This window comes from Aythya marila (assembly GCF_965140915.1).
Source record: "Aythya marila genome assembly, chromosome: 2".
Lineage (NCBI taxonomy): Eukaryota > Metazoa > Chordata > Aves > Anseriformes > Anatidae > Aythya > Aythya marila.
Window position 1 is genome coordinate 95,300,087 of NC_139043.1, and position 25,717 is coordinate 95,325,803.

The 25,717-nt window shown below is 35.6% G+C and overlaps 1 protein-coding gene across 1 annotated transcript in view; it reads left to right on the top strand.

Moving 5' to 3' along the window:
- GABBR2 (gamma-aminobutyric acid type B receptor subunit 2) overlaps window positions 1–25,717 on the top strand; it is a gene marked incomplete at both ends in the record, with an annotated part of 496,416 nt that overhangs the window by 333,682 nt on the left and 137,017 nt on the right. The window contains 4 exons of the mRNA XM_082753404.1: window positions 2,484–2,564; window positions 5,115–5,265; window positions 5,756–5,888; window positions 17,316–17,423. Of these exons, the coding sequence (XP_082609530.1) occupies window positions 2,484–2,564; window positions 5,115–5,265; window positions 5,756–5,888; window positions 17,316–17,423 (473 nt within the window). The remainder of the gene's footprint in view (window positions 1–2,483; window positions 2,565–5,114; window positions 5,266–5,755; window positions 5,889–17,315; window positions 17,424–25,717) is intronic.

Here is a 25,717-nt window from a genome sequence, read left to right on the forward strand (position 1 = left end):
AGGAGAGCTTGCAGATCCACCCTCGGCTATGTTGTCTTATGCAAGAGAGCAGAGAGCCATGCTGCTGCCTCCCTGCTTCCTTTAATTGCTATTTGGAGGTGACTTTTTCACTGGTCAGCACTTGTGCTTGAGGATGGGTAACTCAGCAGCTGTTGTCTTTTGAGATACAAAAGAGCACAAAGACTGTGTCTTCCCCCTCAACACTGATGTAACTATACATGTATTATGATATTGAAACTATATCCTTCCCTCTAATATAATATGGTTTATTTCCCTCATAGACTACTTTTCACAAATGCAAGTACTTTAAGATATCAATATCTTCATGGCATTTCTTAACTTTAGTAAAACCTGGCAGGGTCTCTGGGAACTGTCCTTTTCCATTTGTAAGGGACCAGGCACTACCAATGTGCTTCACAGGTACTAAACATGTTGCATATTTTCCACCTTCTTGGGTTGCTAAATCTTGGAAGTCTCAGTCCACCATTGAAGTTCACTTCTCCAAATAAATATTCCACCGAGCCTCATTCCTGTGAGGGCTAGCTCCTACTACCTGAACTAGATAGTTTGAGCCTATTTCAAGTGTGTTACACTGCGTTACAATTACCATTGTAGGCATGTCCTCAATGTTGCTTTCATCTGTGAAGGAAGCTGTGTAAGAATTTGTAAACATTGAAAAGGAATGGCATTGTGTGTATCTCCTCCCCATCATCTCCTTCCATTTGGTATAAGTAGATTCTGTGAGTTATGTGGCATCAGAGGTGCAAATTGCATATAGATCAGCATTCTGGGGTTTGTCTCTCTTCAATCTATTTTTTTTGTGTGTGTGTTTTAAATCTACAGATTAAAATTCTCATGCTTCCAATAAAGAAGACAGTGAAATGGTTCAGTGTTTAATGATAATTTTAGCATTTAGCTGATGACTGTGCAGATATTATTGTTTGGGACTTAAGCTTTTGATCTGGGTATAACAAATGCCTTGTGCCAGGAAGCACCAACTTTTATTTACTCCCTAAGAGTATGTAATGCTGATTGCAAAAGAAGATTTATTTATTTATTTATTTTGTGGATGGGCCTGGTGAAACTGCTGCTGGAAACCACTTTTATGTCAAATTTGTCTTAGGACCACATAATAGATGATATTCATGTAAAAAGTGAATCAGTTTACAGAACTGCAAACTTTAACTTTTGATCTGGATATAGCAAATGCCAAGGTTTCTCTGCCAGATTTGCAGCACAGTGTACAATTCTGCATAAAGATTTTTAACAATAAGTAGTGTAGTTTATGTAAGGAAAACTTTTGCCTGCTGTAAGCTCTCAGTTTAGTATTAATCAGCCTGCAGAATTTACTAAAATGGAGCTAGCTTCTCCATTCAGCAGAGTTGAACAGTGCACAATTGCTTTGAGTGAGAAAGGAGGAAAGGTTAATGTGGAGCTGTTGGGTAAAATACAGTCTTTTCAAATTGGGCATCTAGTTCAAGATCATCAGCTTCCCGAATCAGTGTCACAAATAGGGTCATGAGCTCAGAATTTACATGCAAATTGGGTTGTGCATTCCCAGAAACGGAGGCCTGAAATGAATTTTTTTGGCTCTGCTGAGCCAGCTCATCAAAGACACTGTAGCCAATGTGTCTGTGTTGTTGTTGATTTTTTTTGTCTCTCATCGAAAGTTAAAAGTTTTACTATAAAAATTATAATTTAGTAAGTTCCTGCACTTCTAAGTAATATGAATTAAAAAAATAATAATAATAAAAAAATAAGGCAGAAATTAATTGGTGCCAGATGTCATCAGGAGGCTGGGACTAATATGTGACAGAGTTCCAGCTACTGTGTCAAAGGCAGCAGCTGAACATACTAAGTTTCTGTACAAGAAGGTCATATAGATGATGATAATCCCAAAACTGCAGATGTAAATATTTTAGCTCAAGTGTAAGTTAGCTTTAATTATACAACACAGCATGTTTTGCAGTCAGTGTGCTGATGAGTTGCTAATTCCCAGTCAGTGTGAGAGATTAGATTCCCAGCATATCTACTAAATAGCCAGTCTACTCCACACAGGCTGGAGCCTGCAACTATGACTCCCCTGGCAAATACTTCACTAAAGCAAGATGTCCTAGTTGTTTAAATGGGAGTGGAACACATGATTTAGCCATGTCTGTTCTCCCAACAAAGTGTCTTACTGAGCCAGTAAGTAAGTATGAGCCAGTAAGTGTGTAATTTTTAAGCCGGAGATGTCTGTGCCCAGTAACAACAATTTCCTGATTATGTAAATGAGTTCTTAAAAATCTTTTGCATTTCTTTAAAAAATCAGAAATATTTCTTTCAATTATGTTAGCTGTCTAGCATTCTGCTTTAATAATCCATGCACTTCAAGCATATTTTCTTTTCCTCTTGACACACTGTCAAAAAGAAGGGAAAATCAGTTAAATAATTGAGAACATGTGGACTGCCATAAACAATCACTCTTGTTTGTTTCTCTGCAGAAAGAAAGGAAGTGAAGGTGGGAGAGTATAATGCTGTAGCTGACACACTGGAAATAATCAACAACAGCATCAGGTTCCAAGGTAGGATGAGAAACTGGAAAGAGGTACAGGAATTACATGGGTAGCTGTATGCAGTTTGTAACACTGCATGCTGTTTAGAGACCTGTTAGGATTTTTAATATCAAAAATGTATGAAATTGTACAAAGAAAAATGTAATTGAGCTAATCTTAAAAAGAAAATTAGGAGAACTTTGACCAGAAATTCGTAACATTTAGATATTGTATAATTGTTTTTCATTCCAATAACTGGGATAAATTTATATTGACATGTGTACACAATGTTCTTTCTTATTTCAACAAGCTACAGATGTCTTCTATTTCATCTCCACCAACCAATAATATTCTAATTTCTTCTCCATTACCCACTCACCTGAAGGATGCTTGTGTGTGGTGTTTGTGGATGAGAGGGAAATTATTGTTTTTCTTTGGGAGGTGTCTGTTAGGTAGTTGGAAAATGTGATTTCAAAATAGCAGGGCTAGATTTTTTTTAAATGTCATTTGAGAAACAAGTCTAGAGAGTGTTCATTCCAGCAGTGCTTCCAAGGTCCACAGCAGGGCCTGTGTGCATGGGCGTGGCCGGAATTTCACTGCAGTGATCTAACCCATGACTGCTTGTCCATTTGCTGGAGCTTTGTACGTTTCCTTCTGGTATCCTTTAATGGACTCAAAAGAGCATGGCTTTATGCACATCTCACATATATCTGAAGAATGAGGCTTTGAAAATCAAGAGTGCAGAATCTGTCCCAGTTGCCAAAGGTTGGGACCCAGTTGCTTATTTTTGATGGAAAACAGAACTGATGATGCAGTTGAGTATTGATTCAATGCTATTAATTTCCAGAAAATATATTCAGGATGAATCAAGTAGCAGGAGACAGTTATCATTCATATCTCCATGCCTTTTTGGACAATAAAGGATGCAAAAAACTGTTCAGGCTTTTCTCAGGAATAGACTCCTACTTCTTGGCCTGGCTGCATTTGGCATTCCTTTCCCCATGGCCTGCCATATGTCTATCTTAAGATGTCTGACACGAGTGGCAGTGAACCCTCCCATTGTACTCACCGTGGCTTTTTGTGGAGGTAGTCGTGTATACACTGTGGAGGACACAACTGCTGCATCTGTCAAGCAGTATGAAAAATAGTAACATTAGGTATTTCAAATGAAGAATAGTAAATATAATTCTGTTTAAACCGTTGCATAAAATTACACACAGGAGAACAGTTATTCACATTATTAAAAGGAACAAAATTGAGTGGTCATTCTACAAAGAAGAAAATATATTTTATGGAATCACTGGTTGTTGAACGCATCATCAATATACTCTGTATATTGTAGATGCAGCAGGTGAGGGTTTTTTTTGTTTGTTTGTTTTGTTTTTGTTTTTTTTTTAATATCAGCTCCTTTCATGCGGGCACATGCTTTATTGTATTTTTGGTTTGTTATTTGTTGCCTAATTTCTTGACGGGTTATGTAAATAAGTAACCTGTAAATGCATGCTCTGAGGTAGGAAGAGGAAAAAGGGAAAATCTGAGGTACTTTTTTCTAATTTCAGTTCAGCGAATGGTCCCTTGACCGATCATTTTAGTGTGATCACCAGGTGAAAGGAATTTTTTGTTTGGAAATGTTGAAAGTAAAGACCAAAACATAAGGATCTTCCCTTGTCAGAATTGTTTCAGCATAATTGCTGTGGATAAATTTCTCCCTACATGTATCAGGACATTTTAGTAAGCAGGTAGAGTGTGTGAAGTAGGGAATGAAGAGCTTCATTTTAGCTGTCGGGAAGTAATTATTCTCATTAAACCTAGAAGCCTTTAATTAGCAGGAGCTGACCGTCAATCTGGTATATGGCTTTAAACTTGTTTGTTTGTTGTTTGTTTCTTTTTTTTTTAAGTTCAGACATTCAAATCCATGCCTGCAGAGAACTGAAGAGTGGGTCTGTCCCTATACCTGGCTCTTCTTTCTCCCACACTGCTCCCTTCTGTAGGGCTCTGAGGGCACTAACAACCCTGTCTACCCCCAGGGTTCTCCCACCCTGCCCATGGTCCTGGCCCCCATGTCAACCCCTGGGGGCCATCAACCTCTGCCCCAATGAGGCTGCAGAAGCAGCAATGAGGCTCCAGATCCCCACAGTGTCAGTTTTAGCTTTCTCTCAGTTAGTTACAGGTGAGGTAGGCCATTTGTATTTGCCCTGATGATAATGAAAATATGCTGAGAAATGATGTTCTCTGTTTTCTACTCATGTTTCTGTCATCTGTTTCAGAAAAGCGTAACCTTGTGGTAAACTTCACAGCCATTTTGGTGTTATTTACATTTTAAAATGAAGATAGTATACTTTTTATGGGGTTCTGCATTTGGATTTTGTTATGATTTTTTTTTCATCTGCTCCAGAAATGCAAACCTTCTTGTCAATCAATGTGACCAAAATATGTCTATCAAAGTCAATAATTTCATCAGCTACAGATGTGGTTTACAGTTGCTAACTCTAGGTATAGTAGTAAAGAGAGGCATATTTTCTTACACAAATTCTACATTTGGCTGTACTTTAGCCTTTTTTTTTCTTCTTGTAATTCTAGGACTTGAGCCTCCAAAGGACAAAACAATTATACAAGAGGAGCTACGCAAGATCTCTCTGCCTCTCTACAGCATCCTTTCAGCCCTCACCATCTTAGGAATGATAATGGCCAGTGCTTTCCTCTTTTTTAATATCAAAAACAGAAATCAGAAGTAAGACATTCATGTCACTTCTATTTCAATTTGTTTTCTATTTAAATGCCAACTTCATAGAGTGTATTATTAATATTTATGTAAAGAAAATATTTAAACTGTGGAAAGATGATATTTTAGAACTATTCAGATAGAATTAATGTATTATATATACAAAATGAAACAAACTGTTAGAATAAGTTATTTTGTACTGTTTGGAAAGGTTTTTTTTGTTTGTTTGTTTTTTTTTTGATTTAACATTTGACTGTGTGTGTGTGCTATTGACATTAGCCTTTGCTAATTAATCCATCAGTAAAATAGGAGACCTTTTTACTAAACATGCAAAAACCTAAAACAATGGTAGACTTTATAAAACAGTGTGTATGCTTATATATTTTATGGAGTTCTACAGAAGGTTTATAAGTTTGCCTGGTTACAAAAAAACTCTTCGCATTTGCTCTTTTGCTCAGTAATCTTTCTTCTTTAATGCTCTATCACCTTTTGTCCATAGACTAATAAAGATGTCCAGTCCCTACATGAACAACCTTATTATCCTTGGAGGGATGCTTTCTTATGCATCTATTTTTCTTTTTGGTCTTGATGGATCCTTTGTCTCCGAAAAGACATTTGAGACACTTTGCACAGTAAGTAATTCCACATATTCTAGTTTAAGAATGTCTTGCAGAAAGTTCTGCAAGATGTACAAACAGAAAGGTTCACTAGTTGGATGTCTCATTCCTTTTAATAACTGATTCTCTTAGTTCTTTCCTGGGGTATTTACTGGGACCAAATTCCGAAATGTGCATAAAGCCTTATTATCATTAGTGAAAACTTCAGGTGCATTAGGATTTTGCATCAGAGTGAAACTGTTGATGTATCTTCTTGTTTAGAAATTACACATATGAAGATGTATTAAATGCAGTGTTTGTGGAATTACACCTAGTAATATATTTGAAGCTACATTTTCTTTATACATTCCATATTATTTTATATTTCATGACTGCTGCTTGCCCAGACCTTTCTACTTAGTCTTTTTTACTGAATCTTGAAAGGCTTCTAATGCTATTTCCAAGCAGAAACTCACACAAGCCCGAATCCATATAGAATATATCCTAGTTAAACCAAAATAAGCAATTCTGAAATCAAATTGCATATTGGAAGTTAGCAAGAAAGTTTTTATTTACAGAGAAAAATTCAAAGTCTGAAAGTTGCATGCCTAAAGCTAGACAATTTAGTTAAATCACAGTATTTCAGTGGAAATCCCCATACTGACTAAAACTGTTATAGAAATGAAATATCATGACTTATTCAGTGATATCATTTCAAAACACTGGAGTTCATCGGTACATGTTAAGACACACTACAAGATATAATAGTACATGTGAATATGCAGGATTTGTTGTGCAAAATCCTAGCTTCCTTAGGACACCTGTGTTTTAGACACCTATACCTTAGCAGCCAAAGGACGAAGAGGGACAGAATATTCAATTCTTCTAGAACTAGAACAAAAATTCTCTATATAGCTAGTAGAAAGAGGTTCCTCAAAGACTTCAAAAGGAAAATCCTGTTCGCCTCTCCCAAGCTAAGTATATAATTATGTGAATGCATAGGTACCAGCATTCATTATCCAGCAAATATTCTTTCTTTTTTTTGTGTGTGAACCAGTTTCCAATGGACCAGAAGTGACATTAAGAAGCCAGTTATTGATATCAATCCCCATTCTTTTCTCACCATCCTTTGCAGAAAAAGCTTGTGGCAGAAAGTGCAAATTATACGTCCTGATGCAACCATGAGGGGCTTACATTCAAACCTCCTGACTTATTGACAGGCTGTAGGACACTGTATGACTAGTCTGCCTACAACCCTCCTCACACAGGCTTGGCTTTCCTGGTTTTCAGTCCAGTATGGAAGCATTTCTGACTGTGATTTCCTGTACATGACTTCTGATTTATCTTATGAATCCCTGCTCTGTCAGTGGTTAGTGTTAGCATCATAGACGCAAGAAAACCTCCAGAAGCAACCTATCAGGACTTTTTTTTTTCCAACCTTCAGCTCATTGAACAATTCTTTTAAAAATTCCCTCCTCCAATTATTATTTTTCCAGTGGAATAGCTGATAGCTTTCAATGAGCAATTCTCTTGTTTTCTTTTTTTTAAAAAATCATATTTCCATATCCACCATCTACCCTGCCTAAGCACTTTCCCTGTATCTAGGAAACACTAAATTAATGTTGAGTTCATAAATATGGGAGACAAACCCACTTTTCTGTTCAGTAACTCTTCTGTCTCTCCTCTTTCCCCCAAAAAAACTCCCACTAAGTGCTGGGTACAGAGTGTACATTTGGCACCATGTAACGAACATCCATCTCTCCATATGGGTAGCAAGCTTATTGGTTTCATAAGGCCTACTTACAGATATCAGTTCTTATAGGATCAGGCTGGCACAAATCTCTCTTATCATTCGTTTCCCTGGTAATGCATGATTTGGATTATCCATTCTAAAACATATTACAAATTAGTTTAAAATTTCCATTTTATGAGAGATTGTTACTCTTTAAAAGAACCAGCTACAATAGAGAGTGATCATAAAAGCCATTGATACCAAAAATATGTGGGTACAGCTGGAATAGCTACATTTTAGGCACAGAGAACAAGAACCACATCAATGGAGGCAGAGGGTTTTTTCTGTTTGTTTGTTTGTTTGGTAGGGAAGTTAAAATTTTGATTCAGCTTTTATAAGCACATGCAAAACTGAAAGGCTGTCATTAGTGATATCCCCTCTCTAAGCCAAGTAATCACCGTCTTTGTCTTCCATATTTAAAAAAAAAATGATTAGACCTCATGAAAGTAGCAGCGTATACATAATAGTAAGTTTTTTTTAAAATTAGATACGAGATATATATGGTTACTGTGATTATTCTATCTTAGAGTAATTTTCTGATAATTTTCTGCTAAGACCAATGTAAGGTCCTTAAATACACCTCAATCTAACAACTAAATTCAGGAAGAATGGTTTCCAAATTTTAAGTATTATATCCCAAATCTATTGTGTGCACTTCCTCTATAGCACAGTGTTTATAGCATTGTTTGGAGGGTGAAGTGCTTGACTTTTCTACAATGTGCATCTACCTATGGCACAAGTTTTATTCTGTAATATTTCAAGGACACTGAACCATGATAAAAAATTTGAAAGAATTTCTTTGATAAATTGCACCACCATTTTCAACTCTGCAAGGCACTGACTGTAGGAGGATGTGGTATATAAATCAATCTGTTGAAATACAGAACCGATTGTTAAATGTATTTGAGAGTAAGAAAAGCACTTTAAACATATGGGCAAATAATTTGCTAAACAGGGGTATTTTATGTTTTTGAACTTCTGTATTGTTGACTGTGTGCTAGAGTAGGTAAATGGTTTCAAAGTAACTCATTTTTATCCTGGTATGCCCATTTTCTATGGAAAATAATCAAATACATTTAAATAGTAATTTATTACTTATGGTAGGGATTCCTAATACCAAACATAGCATTATTTCATTCCATATCTGAATTAGAGAGTAGGTGTCATATTGTAAAACACCAGCTGCATGAAATTAAAACTATCTGAAGCAGTGAATTCTCAGAAAGAGGTCAGTGCAGTATGGAACAGTTAGATGTCTTGCAACTGTCAATTGCAACTACATTGGTTGTATAGAAAAAGTAATAGAGTAGTTCATTACATGCATATATATTCAAAACTAGAAACTGCTTCAGGTATAAGGGAGAGAGAGAGAATGAGGATGATCTGATCTATCTTTGTTTTCAATCTCAGAATTACCATGGTACCATAGAAAAAGAGAAGTTAGAAGTAAAGGTATGAAACAAGATGTGATGCCAACTGGAAAAATGCAAGCAAGTGGAAAAATAATTGAAAGCATTCATTATATGGAAGAGAGAGACTCAAAATTAGCAATGCCAGTGACATATCCTATGAATAGAGTTTAAGCTGACATACTAAACAGGAATACTTAAAATAGAGAGAATATTAAATATGATCATAATGTTTAGACTTCTGTAATATATTCTGCTGGGGATTTCATGCTTTGCATTTAAGACTAGTGATGTCTCTGCAAGTTGGATCTGCTGTGGGATGAAAGGCTAATAAGAGGCAATGGGCACAAAATGGAACACAAAGAATTCCATGTAAACACCAGTTGGCTCTTCTGATAGGGAAGGAGCAAGTGATCTATCTGGAACAGGCCATTATAGGATTTGTACCATTCCAGTAGATATCTGTTCTGGAGACATTGATCGTCTTTCAGTCTCCTTTGCACTCTGGAGTTCTGGAAAGGTGTTACATCAAAGGTAAAAGGATGGAAATGTTCCAGATTACACTGTCACTAACATTAAGCATGCTTTGTTTTGTACTCATTAATTAGCATAATTTATATGAATTGCCAAAACCAGGCAGATATCCTGTGATTCCTGGTGATCTCACTGAGACTTGTCAGTGTTTTGCCTTAACAAAAGGCAAAGTAAACAGAGTGCATTAAGGTTTTTGTATGCCTGCGGTATTCAACAGCAGTTTCATCTGTTGCAGGTTGTTCTCAGGCTTTCAGATTTCAGTCAGGTGCTCTCAGCTGTGATGCAGGCATTTGAAAAGAGATTCTGCATAGAAAGAAAGAGCCAAGCAATGAGGTAGGGTGAGGTGGAGAGACAGAAAGAGAGAGAGAAGGAAGAAATGGAAATATCTGCTGGTAAAATACAGCTACCTACTGCTGTGTGAGACTGTCTGGACTTTGTGTTGTTCTCATTCAGACATTCTGAGAACAGGTGCATTCATGATAACAGTAGATGTTAGAGACCTTATCTTCTCAAAGATGTACTTAAAATTTGACTATTCACCTTTAAATGTACTTCAAAAATTACTATTCACCTTTAAATGTATCCAGATCCTCAGAAGCACTTAGGGTTTGTCTACTATTGTTAATTATGGGTGGTGAATACTTAAAATCTGACTCTGTATCATGTAGCAAAGTGAAAGGCAAGCTTTTATGCTTTTTCACTGATTTTTCATAGTCATATCTATGTCCCACTGAGAAAAAAAAGGTAGATGAGGTGGACCCCATGGTCTGTATTGGTTCCACTTTTTCTTGGGAAATCCTGTGTCTGTGCAAGGTCAGGATTATAAAGTGTCATGAAAGTGGAGAGACATCCTAAAACGTGCTCATCAAACACAGACTCAGATTACAGCAAGGAGCATGGAGGAAGTCAGCTCTGAGGGGTTGTTTCCTAGGGAAGAGGGTAGACTGCAGCGTGAGGGGTATGCTAGGCAATTCCCTAAAACTCTGAAAGTCATAGAGTTGCCTGACAGCAGCTCTGGAAGCAGGGGCTGGTCTTTAAAGATAAAGCAGGGAGAAGAAGCGGATGTACCAACCTTTTGTCTTTACTTCTGCTTTGTTGTCATCCTGATGAAGTGATGAAACCTCATCACTTTGAGGTTTCTCTGTTTACCAATTTTTGGAGGCATCTGACAAATATTAAAAATGTTGGGCAGGGCCCCTCAAATTTATGGCTGTCTTGGTGTACTATGGGCAAAAGCCACTTGCACTTGACCCTGGGCTACTAACTGACACCTAGCTTTGCTATTTGTTAAGTAGTTGATGATGTACTCCCTATTGTCTTCCTTTATACTTTTCAGACATTGTCATATGCTTTGGGTTCTCCCCATTTCCTCCCACCCCTCCCTTTGAACTGTATACTTGCCTAATTCTTTTATTCAAATTGTTTAATCTTGCCTAGGAATTAAAAAAAAAAAAAAAAGTGAAAAAAAAAAGAAACACAACGGATAGACACTCAGCTCATTCTGAACTGCAAAGTGATTTGGACCCCTAATCTACTTCTTTGTCTTTGGAAACCGTAGCCCTTGTTTGTATTTTTAGTCTGGCCTTTTTCATTTTGTGTGTATTCATTAGTTTATTTCCTTCTTAATTGTCTAGCTGTTAATTTTAATCTCCCTTTTCTGTATAATCAATTCCATAGTTGTCCTAACCATCGTTCCGTCCGAGACTGATCTCACTCCTATTACATTCAAAGGCAATTTTGTTACTGAGTTTAACATGAGCCTGATCAGCTTCTATTTTAGTAAATGACATTTTCTTGGGGAAAAAAATGTAGAGGGAAAATTTACAAAGCTGAATAGATCCCTGAAACAGAATCGTTCATATGCTGAAGCAAATACACCACAACCTTGCCAGCAATTTATTTAGGTAGCATTTTTAGAACATTTTGCCTCTCTTTCAGTAGGACAATAGCTAGGTTTTAAAGCCCCCTTATAGAATTGTGGGCAATTATAATATATTTTACACTACCCTTGGATTGACTCTCAAAAATGGTCTGAAATATATTAAGAAATCACTACAGGAGATTTCACAGCATGTGAAGAGCCACTGTACCTAATTTATGTGAAAACAGCAGGATTCAATTCTCTAATGTTATTGCCACTTACTTTTTGTAAGAATTGTGCTGGTGCCACACAAATTCTAAAGAATAAGTTAAAAGACCTAAACATGTGTCATAAAATGTTTGAGATAAATGAGAAAAGTATAATTCAAATGGATGAACTCATTCTTTGGGCCTGCCTGCTCTCACACTGGGAATTTTGCCATTGCTAATAGACACAGGATCAAGCCCCCAGGGAAAATGTGTTGAGATGGCACACTTTTGTTCATCATAATTATCCTTTATGTCCCCAGTCTGCAAAGAACAATAGAAGGTGCTTAATTTTAAGCCCATGAATAGTCCACAGAAATCAACAGAATTGCCTACTTAAAGATAATTGTGCTCTTCAGGGCTAAACCCGCAGTATGGTTTATTCTCCTGTTTGTCACTTTTAAGTGCCTAAATCTAGTACCAAGATGCCACCAAGCAGCTCAGCACTAATGTTCAGCTACAGCCTGACTCAGTTGGTGCTGCAACTTCCAGCCCTGTGCATGTGTAAAACTGCTAATTACTGATATTGCCCAAATAAACCAGACTGAATTTCATAAACTAAATTGGAAGGTACTGGGAGTGTCTAGTCCTATGAAAGAAATGCTTTTTTCATAAAAATCCTTTTTATTTAAATGAAACCATTAAAATAATGGTCTTCAGGTAATATAAATGATGCTTTCAAGAATCTTAAATCTGAGTGATTCCTCTGCAGGAACAAAAGCTAAGCATTTTGCTAACTGAAGTTGTTTAAAGAACCAAGCTGGTTCACTATTCAAATACTAATTTTTTTTATATATTTTTTTAATGAAGTATCTGTGAAGGGGTGGTGTTTGTAGCTGTTTATGCAACACATATTGCAATTCTTGTTCCTGATGTTTATTTAAATTATTCATTCTGTTTCTCTACTATCTTCTTGGTTGCGTGATATTGGCAAACTGGATTAATATAGCAAATTTGAAGCTGCAGCACAAAAAGATGTGGTATATGCAGTTTAATGGGTTGCTATATTTCATTCAGTTTTAATATTTTTTTCTTTCAACTTAATAGAGGAATAAAATACATCACTTTCTTAATCAGTTGCACTTGAAATTCTTGTTATTGCTTAACACCTGCTCAACACCTTCATGGGCATTCTTCAGTTCACAACTGTGTGATTTTCTGAATATATGTGCAGTGGTGGTCAAATATGGGAAAATAATATAACTTCTTTAATAGTGAAACTTTATACATTTAATCAATTCAATCCATTTTCCAAGGTAACAAGTTATGACATCAAATAAGTTTGTGGAGTTTTTACATGGATACATTGATTTTTGTGAAGGTATGAAATAGTAGCATTCAAAACATAGGCTACTCAGTGAAAGCTCAAGGTTGAGAGGAAATACAATTCACATGGAAGTAACTTTATATTAGGGTGTTAAGGTATTAATGTTTATTACATTGTGGAAGAATACTTTCACTTAAAAAAATAAAAAATAAAAGGTCTTTACACTTTCCTCTTAGAATGGAAACACCTTAAGCTTAGAATGGAAACACCTTAAGCTTAGAATGGAAACTTTTTGTTGCAAAGGAAAATTGAAAAGAACTGCTATAGTTCATACTTTTACAAGATGCAGGCTGCTTGTTCATAAATGCAGTGACTTTAATTAAACCTTACAAATTTTGTTTAAACATTAATATTTGACAGAGGTGGATTTTTTTGTTGTTTTAAATAAACGTCATGTTTTTTTCTTAGCCATAGAAAATGAACAAGATGTTCATTTTCAATGTGTTTTTTCTTAGCACTGGAAAATGAACAAGAATGATCTGTTTCCTTGTGGAGACACTGTCAGTGTTTGGTGGTGATCACATGGGTTGTCTATCAAATAAAAGATTTTTACCTTTTCCAGCTATAACTAGGAGCTCCTATTAAGCAATTTATTAAAAGCACAAGTTATAATTCCTGCTTATTGAGGAGTTGCTGGGGAGAGCATGATATTTCTCTCTCTTCTGTTCAAGTACATAATTAAAAAGTTCCAACATGACAGAGTTCATGATATAGATCAAATCTATAACATCACAGTGATGGCATTCAGTGTAGGCTCGAGTCGTACTATCCAATTATTGGTGTTGGTTTTCTTGTGTCCTTTCAGGTGAGTGGCAGTTGGAAGTATAATACATTTCAGAATATATATATATATATAAAATGTGATTATTATATGCATTGTGTATTAGTTTCTTTTAAATTCAGAAAAACATTAGAACAGATATATATATTTCAGGGGCTTTTGATATTTTTCTAAATTTTTCATTTTTCTGTCTGTATTAATGAATTGTTGCAGACAAATTCAAGGTCATTTTCTTCAAAATTAAAAATTTATTTTCATCTGAAACTTATTGTCTCATTCTTAGCAATAGTGATCTCATTTTGATAAAATTTCCTGATATCTTTAAGTCAGAACATTTCTAATGTAGCCAATAGTTATAGTATTCTAATTTACATAATCCAGATCAGGAATACATAAAACTTTTGAAGTGAATGTGATAAAAATAACATATTTTTTTTTTCTGAGTATCCAGTTAGAAACATATTATGAGCATAATTGAATTTATTACTATCCCCAAGAGGCAATTACTCTTTCAGGGAGAACAAAAGAGATCTTATTAGAGACATGAAAATACCATGTATCTGTTTGCCAAATATATCACTAAACTGTACACAAAAGAGCTGAATACTTATTAATAGCAGCAAAAAGATTGAATGCTAAGTATGGTTATCACAGCTCAGTTGATGTGAAGTTAAAAAAAGGTGTAACTGGCTAATAAGAACATGTTGATATTAAATGTGTTTTTTAAATCACTCAAAGTTGGTCTGACTGTGGCTTTGCTGAAGTTATTAGCATAATGTATGATGACAGATAATGAGTAAAGACTTGAAAAAATATTTAAGTTAAAAATAATATATTGCCAACCTAAATGTCTGTTCTCCTATATTTTTGTTTATTTGTTTTGGATTTCTTTTATGGTACTGCAGTCAAGAATGTCATTAGGTGGCAAAACTCATGTGGCTTGGATTTAACTGGGATTGGTTTACTGATTTAGTAATGGCATGATTAACCAGCAGTCAGTGAGCTGTATGGTCAGAGTCAATATCAGCAGTGTAACAGACAAACCACAACATTAGATGCCTATAAATTTTTAATATATATATACAAATATATGAACAGTCTTCTACTAGTACCCCAACATTTTCTAATAAACATGGCACTTTACCAGCTACTATGAAGAAAATTATCTATGCCAGCCACAACCAGGACACATACTCTCTGAGTAACATGCAGACAGCTCACAGGACATATGGGTTCACAGCACACCATTTCTTCTGGGAGTGAAGGTTCCCATGTGCAGATGCATCCTTTGGGAGATGTGTGCTCTCTGTCTTTGCGTGCATATCTGCAATGTACTAGTGCACATGGCAGTGAGGAAGAACACCCTGAGTTCACATCTGCATATCAGAGATGTGTGTCCCTGTGCAGTGCACTCCATGCATTCACTTCTGCTGGATTCAGGCATCTTCTGGCCTTGGGTCTCTCAGGACTGCTGCTTTGGCACTATCCTCTTTCTTCCCACTGTTATAAATGTGTATGACTCCTCCTTTGTTTCCAAACTTCGTTGGTAATTCCTTCATTACTGCTTATTCCCACCAATGGTTGACATGCTCTTTTGTGCTATCAGTTTGGTGGTGTATGCCTTCTCAGTTTTGGGTGTCCACACACATGTATACCTCTTTGCCAAAATCCAAGGCACTTGTTTGATGTGTACTTTCCTCTCCCTAATTCACTATTGCTGACCATATGTAATTAACTGAATTTATTTATTTATTTATTTATATTAAGGAACTGTAGTTATTTGATTACTCTTATTGCTCTATCAAAATTTTTGAGTGGGTCTTTTCTATGTTTTCCGTCTTGATATCCTATCACCAATGCTTACTAGAAATAAGAATCTCTACTCCACAGAAATTATGGGGGACGAAAGGAACAGTTTTTAATATGAGAATGAAAATGCTGATGATCTCTGGAAAGGCAAAAATAGATGATGTGTACTTAGAAGTTAAACATTTACATTATTCTTAATACTTATCTTAGATTCCAAGTTCTGGATCTTCCTGCAGCACATAGTTTGCCATCAACAAGCAGATCCTGAAGTGGTAAATTGAAAATCTCAAACTCTCCAGAACTCAGATGTAAAATTAATCTGGTTGCCAATTAAGATATACATATATTTATATAAATATAAATATATATATTTCTCACTGTCCTTTTTTCAACATATCGGATTTTTTTAAATCAAAAAAAACAGCTCAAATGGCCAAGGATGCATGGTTAACATGGCCAAAACAAGGCTTGCTTTCCCCTTTTTTAGGTTTGCCTTCCCTCTCTTTAGCCATTGTCTCTCCCACAGTTTTTTCATTTGCATTGTACAGTACATTTTACTCTTACTTCTTGATTCACATTTGTGCAGTGCTCCATCGTGACAGGTGCCCCAGGTGCAGTCTCCAGAGGAACAAGGAGATTATTCTCCTGGTGATTTTTCAGGCACCCTGATTCAGTTGTATGTTTCCAGCTTCTTTCTGTGCCTCTTGTGTGATCTTTCACCTGCTACGCTCTGTAGTCTCTGGTCCCTCTTTGGGAAGGAAAAGAGATCTGTTCAGGGCAGAAAAACTTTTAAACAACCAGACCTCCAGGGCAATGAAAATAGAAACTTCCAAGGAACTAGAGTAGGCTTTGCAGAGCTTGCTACAACTCTGAAAGTTTTGTTGTTGTTGTTGTTGTTATTGTTTCGTTGTTGTTTGTTTGTTTGTTTTTTAATCTTCTGTATTTCCTTGGGAAATTCACTATAAGGAAAATATCTAGATAGGTCTATCTCAAACCTGTAGCTACCTTAGGGTTCCATCAGTTTATCATTCTATGTGAGCTCAACATCTCCTTTTTCTTAGACCCATAATGCATATATTGTCTTTGATTCAGGTCCTGCCCCTGAGGCTTACCCACCTAGGCTTTGTTGCTTTATCTTTCCTCTTTTACCTACAGAATAACTTTAAGGTCAGTTTTTCATATCTTTCTGGTATGCTAGGGATCTGCTTTCAGTGCTACATACCACACATAGTACAATTTCCTCTTATTTAGTCTGAATGACATTTTTACTTCTCTGTTCTGTTCTGTTCAAAATGTTGCTGTTAATATTAGCTCCCCGGGTAGTTTTTATAGTCTCTGTCTCTTGTTTTCCTCCACTGGTTCCTTCTTCTGCCTGCACAGAACACAATAAAAGTGGGAAAAAAAAAAAAAAGTACAATATTGTAACTGAGTTAACTGAGTTGTGCTGTTATATATGGAAGAGATTGTGAATTCAGCCTCTAGATTTGTTACACTTGGAAAGGGGATGGAGGAAGAAGAAAAGTAAGAAAACAATAAATGAGACAATTTTGAAATGTCAACATTTTTATTAAGTTCTTTGAGTATTTTTCAACTGTCAAGAAAAAATAGGCTCAAACGGTAATATCCACATTACCTACTGAAAATAAAATGTCTTTGTCTTTTTTTTATATATGTATTTTTTTAGGTTCGAACATGGATTCTTACAGTGGGATATACAACTGCATTTGGAGCAATGTTTGCAAAAACGTGGAGAGTTCACGCAATTTTCAAAAACGTAAAAATGAAGAAAAAGGTGAGGGGAAGTAAACTCTTTTTTTTTCATTGATCTGTTAATACAATTTTCTAACTGTTTTGCTGTGTTTCCTGGATTGCCATACTAGTGCTGACTCTGTTCATGTGTCACATCCAAATATCCTGAATAGTTCGGTAATGGGGCTTTCTTGATCTTCTTTTTAGTCTGAGAGTTGGAATCAATCCACAGCCTTTCATTCCATGTAAAGAGGTGGACAGTGGAGGCAGCTCTAACCTTTTGAGTTGCATTCTGTCCTCATTCTTATTTACTATGTGGTTTCAACATCCAGAATTCTGTTTCTGCTAGATTCATAGCAGTTATGAAAAGCTTTTTGTATATGTCTCTTTAGGATATAGATATTACATATAAGTTTCTCGTGGGTTGGTAGGAGGAGGCAACAGAAAGTGATGCTTATGTAGATTTCTATTTCTAATTTTGATTGAAATTGCATAAGCTTTCTCTCAGACTGATCAAAAATAAACCACAGGAGTTATCTCAGGCACTTTGGATATGTAGTATTTTCTGTGAACAGCTAGGCTAGGCTTAGGTAAAGTACAACACTTCATGTCTATACTGTTCATTTTTTATTTTTCCCATGGAGTTCCTTTTTGCACGTGAAGCACTTTTGAACACATGGTTTCTTTTAGAAATGGGAAAACTGGTGAATAGAAATCATGTTAATGCATTAAAAAAAAAAAAAAAGAGAGAGAGAAAATATTACTGTAGAGTAAAAGATAGTGCCAAACACAGTTCCTGTATGCAGCTGAATATATTTTCTCTAATAAGTGATGAAGATGCATTTATACCAAAACTAAATAAAATAATGTTGCAAAACTTACTCAGATTTCTCTGTTCAAGGTGTGGTCATGGAAGAGCTGTATCTTGTTGTTGCCTATGATAATGTTTCTATAGCTGATACATGTTGGGAGTCACTATCTCTATGGGATACACCTTTTGACCTAATAAGATTTTGGCCTGAGGCAAATCGAAGGAGAGTTATCTCAGTTTCTGAGAGGATTTATTATGCCTCGGGTTATTAAGGAAGTAAATGCCATGGCTGGGACTGAACCTAGTGCCCTGGCACATTATCAGACAACCACCAGGTCCTTCCCCCTACTATTATCTTAGAACAGGTCTATTTAAATATTTGTTAATTAAATACTAAATATATTTCAATGTATAAAATAAAGAAGAATAAATAACTGATATCTTAAAATTAATTAAAATTAAAAGTAATGTCTGTACCAAAACCAGGATACCCTGGATGGATGAAAGCGGAGATTGCCCTTTGTGCACCTGTGCAAAGAGCCCATTATAATATACCAGTTTATGCTACCACAGTCCTATATATATAGGCCTATATATATATATATATATTTAACAATCTTAGACTTCCTGTATTAAAAACTTTTCACCCAAGCCATTTCATTCTCAAAAAAATAAATTTTATATTGTAAAGATGCCTTTAGCTATATTGGTACAAATCCTTGTAAAACAGTGGTTACACAAAATACTGCCAGTTTAACATCAAAACATTTACTTAATAAACTTTATTATCTTGAAAATTTTATCATTTCTATAAAACACGCTTTTCCAAAAATGAATGAATAGTTATTTCAATGGACTTTCACTAAGTATTTGCTTTATGTTTTTGTGCGTGTATGTGTTCGTTTGTTTTTGTTGTTGTTGTTGTTATTTTTTAAGAAAACTTTTCATTTTAGAGCTTCAAGTTGCTACTCAACATTAATACTCAATGTCTGTTAATTAAACATCCTCAAATTCTATATAGTACCTGTTCCTCAAGGAGCCCATCAGCAATTGCAAACTGCAAATGTTTTTTTCAAAGCTGTAATTTAAAAAGGGTTCATGGTCAATCAAAAAGACACTACACAGTGTAAGGATGATAAATTTCCAGTCAGGGTGCTGAGCAATGAGTTATTCAAGCTCAAAGTAAAAAACTCACTCAAAGTAAAACAAGGTTTTAGAATGTGTTATTAAATATACTGAGGTTAAGTAAATAATGCACTTGGTTCTGTAAATTATGAAGAATGGCTGTTCCACAGAATAACCTTGGTTTGCATTTTTTTATATATTGTTCTAGAACACAGGCATGAAAAACAGCTTTCTTGAAAGAAAAATCAAAACAAATTATCTATCCCCAATAAATGCTTACTGTTGATACAATTTCTGGTTTTGATTTTCCAGGATAGGTAAAAGTGTATTTAAGAGCTGATTCAAACCCATGGCATTCTTTACTTATATATTACAAGGACATTTCCGTTTTCAGTAGACATAGTTTACAGACAAAGCATTTTGTATCTATTGAAGCACAGACAATACAAATTTTCACAAACAGTATCTACACAGACAAAAAAAAAAAATACCAACACCAACAAAAAACACACAATGGTAGTTCTGTGTGGGGAAAAAACAAACACCACATTAATGCTTTTTGAACTAGCTGTGCCATGTCAGAGCAGGCTGGCATTTCAATACAAGGAGTACAAAGTTCCAAATTATTTAAAAACTGTGGATCCCGTTCATTTGTGGTCAGTTCAGTTTCCAACTACAGGTATGTTAGTAAAATTCTACATTTAGGTATACCACTTTTGCCTGTCATCCTTTTCATCAGGAAAATTCGCAAACTGATTTTTTTTCTTTTTTTTTTTTTTAGCAGTGGGGAAGTATCTCACTGTTACACTTGAAAATATTAATTCAATTCATGGAAGTGGGTATTAAATAAGGCAAAGAAGAATATAGAAGACATTTCTTCTCAGAAAGAGTAGTCAGTCATTGGAACGGGTTGCCCAGGGAAGTGGTGGTGTCAGCGTCCCTGCGGGTGTTCAAGGAAACGTTGGACCTGTTAAATAATAAATGTTAAATAATTCTACTGTTACACCATTTTACTACTATTTACCACTAGTGCAGTAGGAAATTAAACTAAATGATTTACAATGTCTTGAATTAGGTGAAGATATGTATTAACTTCCCTTTATTTATCTCTCAGAATTCTCTTTTATTTTCACCCATTTATAAATCTACTTGTATGTTATCAAAAAAAAAAAAATCAGAATACACTCCTTCTTCTATCAGGCTGCTAACTGAAAAATTTTTCAAGATTCCCAATGTACTGTTACCATCTTTAATCTTGCTAGGGCTCAAAGGAAGCAAATTAAAAATGTATTAATTTTAGCTTTTATTAATTTGATCTGAAACAGAGGGGTGCAAGGGAATCAATTTTTTGTTAAATGCAAATAACAAAAGCAGTAGGGGAAAATAAATTAGTTTTATTTTTAAACAGGTTAGTAGAGATAATGGAAAGTAGAATGGATTAAAAATAACCATAACATTCATAAAGGAGATACAATTCTGTTTTCAGTAAATCCGTTTCTGTTGGTTTTGACAGCAGAATATCTACTGCTCATTGGGAGGTGGGGATTGCTTTTATGCTCACCAGCAGAGAAGGACTGGCTGTGGCTAAGAGGAAAGTGAAGGGATTGTCAGTGGTGGGAGTACTCGTGGTGTTCTGGTGAAGCCATGTGAGCAATCTGAAGAAGCCAGCCATTCTGGTGAAATTTAGAATGTTATGAAGTTATCTTTTTTTGATGGGAGCGGTTTTTGATGGTCCCTAGAATGGCAGGTCTTAGGGGTCTTTAAAGCAATTCTGCGTGGTACAGCTCCAGCATGCCAAATAAAGACCATTGACTTCTGGAAAATATCAGAACAGTAACGAATTCAAGTCAGTGTTTTTTAAAGGCTCCATACGTTTTATATCTTCTGTGCCTACAAAGACAAATATTTCCCATTTGTAGGTGATTACAATAAAGCATTATAATCTGGGCCACAATGTTGCTTGCTGCATTTTGTATTCAAAAGCATAATACTTCTCTGTTGATGTTGCTATAGTAAGCTTGTCTTCCCTATAACAGTACGTTGTAGCTTTGTCTATTTGTACTCAATCCTTTAAATATGACATCAAGGAAGGGATGTTTTGTGTTTAATTTCCACTCAAAATACTGTAAATGTGCCTAGTTGTTAATACCACTGTAGAATTCTGTTAATACCACTGTAGAATTCTGGTGACATATGTCTTTATGTTGACAATGTTGTTACAAGGTAAATGCAGAATATAATTGCATGAGGAGATGTATAACAGCATCTTTTCTTAAGACTTCTGCTGCTACAATTTAGCCAACATTATCCTGCTCTTTGATGATATCTTGTAAGTTTTTCTCTATTCTTATATGTACACTCTTCATACATTTCTTGCAGGTAATAAAGGGTTAAAAGCATAACAAGTACTGACAACAAGATATGGGTACTCCCTCAGTGTTAGAAAGTTACAAACAGCCACAGGAGAGAAAAATGGCTTACAGGTCTGACTTGACTTACCTATGCCCGTCAGTCTGAAGCTAGGCTGTGGCAAACTTAAAATCTTACATTCAACCTACTAAGTCCTTAAAAGACTTCTGAAGAGGGTTGTGGTGTTTGTGTATTGCAAAGATGGATAGGAGTTTGTACAGACTCTTCTGTTGATGCTAGCTTGGAGAAGGGAGCCTGGCACTACATGAGAACTGCAGGGCTGTGAGATATGGAGCAGGGAAAGGGTTGAGAATGAGAAATGAGGTTCTCTACTAAGGGCTTCAGAAAGAACCAGATCCTGTCCAGATGAAAAGAATAAAGAAAAGATTGGAATTATTGATTGAGAAAATGAGTTGAGGAGCAAATGAAGGAAAACTGAATTTGGATAACAATTCCCTGAGAGTTAAAATACAATTGAGAGCCTGATTCAGGCAGCAAACTCTAGCTGAGGGACCAGATCTGGTTTGGAATTAGATTAGTATTGAAATTCAGAGGCAGGATGGTGGATCTGAATATTAGGGACATCTTAGAGACCAGAAGGGGGAAGCACCGTAGGATTTAGAAAGAAATAAGAGGGAAGAAAAAGTTGAAATTAGAACTGACTCCAGTGGTTGTACAGAATTGTGGGCTGCTTCTCAGAGCATAAAGACTGAACACGGTTTTAGAGTTTCAACCTTCTTTTTTTTCTATTACTATGTATCCATAAAACCTACAGGCAAAATATGTGCCTTGTCTTCCTGCTACGCTGTTGTACAGCTTGTGATAGCTGCTAGTTACTCTTTTAGCTCAAGCTGATGAGGTGTGCAAAGTTCTAAAGGTTCATTTTGCTGATGCATGCAGTTCTACGTTTAATTGGATTCTCTTTCTCTTCAATTTCTTTAAAAAGAATGGACTCGTGAAAATGTCAGAAGGCTGATACTGTGGCTAAAAAGTCAATCACTGAAAACCTACAGCTTGCTAATACTGAGATCTCTACAGTGTACATTTGTTCCCCCATGTGCATTATAGGACACAAGTGCAGCCTTAATTTTCTGCAGGATGCCAGTGTTACTGGGCATACACAGTGAGTCTTCTCTGGGCATGCACATGTATAATGAAAGAGAGAGCTTTCTGCTGGAGTCTTTTTCACTTAAAACAGAAAAAATACATAATGAAAAAGAGTTCCGAGAAAGCTGGACCCATGTATACAACAGTTAAGTGCTAACTTGGTGAAAAAGATTAATTTCTGGGTTTGCCAGAATGATTTGTTATGCTTTAGCTCTCTCAGAGTACAGTTTTCAGAGGAAGATCACACTTGTAGGATTCCGTTTTTCAGAGGTAAATTCATTATCTGAGTTGAGCAGAGTGGGGTTTCTCAAATTTTTTAGGTCATTGCTTTCCCACTCTTTTTAACCCACATTTAGCCATCCGTCTTCCCCAATTCATAGCCTTAATGGTCCGTAAATGAAGAAGCATGGTAGAGTAGAAGGGGCAAGAGACCATTCACGTCCTCTGTGGAGAGCAGACCACATGGGTTGTTCTGAGCATCTCCTCCAGCCAGAGTGGGCAGCAGCTGGCTGTGTGCTGTCACCCCATAGTACCAGCTACACTGAAACTGTCAGGAGCTGCAGCTGCACAGAGCATCCGTGCGGGAGAAAACAGAGAGAAGAGAGCAGCTGGGAGCCACATGCTTACAAGAGGATTTGCTGCTACCTTCTCCTCACAACTTGTCTCTGTTTATTACTATCCTCTTCTCTCACTTGAAAACCTTTGGAAAAAAGAAAAGAAAAAAAAAAAAAGTTTATAGGATAAGTGTAATCTCAAGTTATAAACTTTTCTACAGTTTTTTTTGTTTGTTTGTTTGTTTTTTTCAAGCCATCTATGGAGTTTATAATTTATTGAAACCTATAGTCTTTCTCACAAAGGCCCCAGATGGTTTTTAACAACACTCATTGTCTTAGTCACTTAAAAATAGAGAAAGTAGAATTTCCAGATTATATTGTTTAGGTAAGAGCCTCACAGGCTACATCTTATTTAGTGCATTTGTAAACATGACTCTTTCTTATTAGCGTGAGTGTAGACCATATTACCTAATCAGTTCTCTTTGTAACTACTACTATAAAATATTCCTCCAGGTCAATTTTCAGACTTTAAATATTTATACTTTTCTAAGGCTTTTTTTTTTTTTCCAAAGTAGCTACAGCTTTTTGTGTGTATAACAAAAAGCTATGTGTTGGGTTTCCCTTAGGACAGATAGATATGTATTTCACTAAGTATATATGAGAGATCATAAGTCTGAAAAGGAGATGTGTCAGGATTCAGTAAGTTGCTTTATGTAACCATACCAACAGTACAACAATCTATTACAGGCCATCTGCTGAAAATGAAACAGCATATGGGTACCTAAAGAAAAGTTCAACGTTATTGGTCATTCTTTGAGAGTAAGAAAGGAGACAGCAGTTTGAAATCTGCTTATGTTTGTGGTTTTTTGTTTGTTTGTTTTTCCATTGTAAATACTTGCCACTGGACCAAATAATCCATGATACTTATAGTGCTGTATAAATTATTTAAGTACTGCTTCCTGAGTTATTCATATACAGATATAGTGCTTTCTAAAGCGATACAAGTAGAAACTAAATTATTTTATTACTCCCCCCATAGCAATAACAATAAATTTTAAGTCCAAAGATTCCAAATCCTAGAACCCATATTTAGATGTAAAAAAAACATCCCTATTTTTGTAAGAACTGATCAGCCAAAATGTCAGCCAGGGAACAATAGGAATCACATTTCTAAAATTTACATTCATATAAATCTGGACTGGGGAGCTAAATCTCAAGCTCCTGTCACAGAAAAAAAGTTGAGCTAATGAACTATACATCTAGAAGAAAAATCTGCTTTTGAAGTAATTTATGTATGTAAATTTCTGCATGGTACAATTTGATAAGGCTAAACCTCAGTAGCAATGAAAACAGTGAAAACTATGTATGAAACATAAGTGCTCATAAATGGTGCTACAACTATAATTTCTATGTATTATGAGTCTAATGGATGACAGAGAAGTAAAGAACATGTCGCTATACAGTATGAGGCAATTTATTCCTGAATAGCTTGAAATTGGATTGTAAATGTAATCAAGTGCATTGATGTCCCTAGCTATTTGGTAACGACGTAGTATGCTTTCCCACAGAATTGTTCATTAAGGAAAATATTAAAGTCTAGATATTTTAATGTTATCTCAAACAAAATCAGAACATTTCTTCTAGACCATTCAAATCCTTTGTGTACTTTTTTCCTAAAGATTGGAATCCCTTTTAGCACTAATGAGGATTCACATCCCTGGTAGAAATTCCTCCATAGTAAGGGCCCATGCAATCTTCAGCTCAACAGATGCATTTCTCTCAAAGGTAAATTCAATATGCTATATGGACAAGGTGTGGAGCTTTCTCAAGAAAGTCTATTTAGCTCTACTTATGGCAGCATACAGAAGTAACCACAGTGATAATGTCCGTTTCTAAGGCTCTTCTTTGAAAGATTATATAGCAAGAGTGGTTTGATTCTAATAGTGTCAAATTGGATTTCTTTAGCACTTTTTTTTTTTTTTTTAATACTAGTGTTTTTCATTTTTATCTTTCAAAGAGAGTTTTGTGAAAGTAGCTATATAATATCACTGTGTGCCCTCTATGATTAAATTAAAAATGTTATAATAATCATAATAATAATCATTATAATAATCTCATGGATTCTCCAGTGTATTGTGGCAATAACTGAGGTTCAAAGATTCAACTTTTTAAAGTTGGCATTGAATCCCTCTCCTTCTCTACCTTCTGTAAAATTTGTAAAATCTGCTCCCTATGCTTGTTCCTGCTATCTTTTGTATGATAGAAAAGCAGTAAGGTATCATCTAACTGGATACTTCCACTTAGCAGCAACGTGTGGAGACAAAACATATA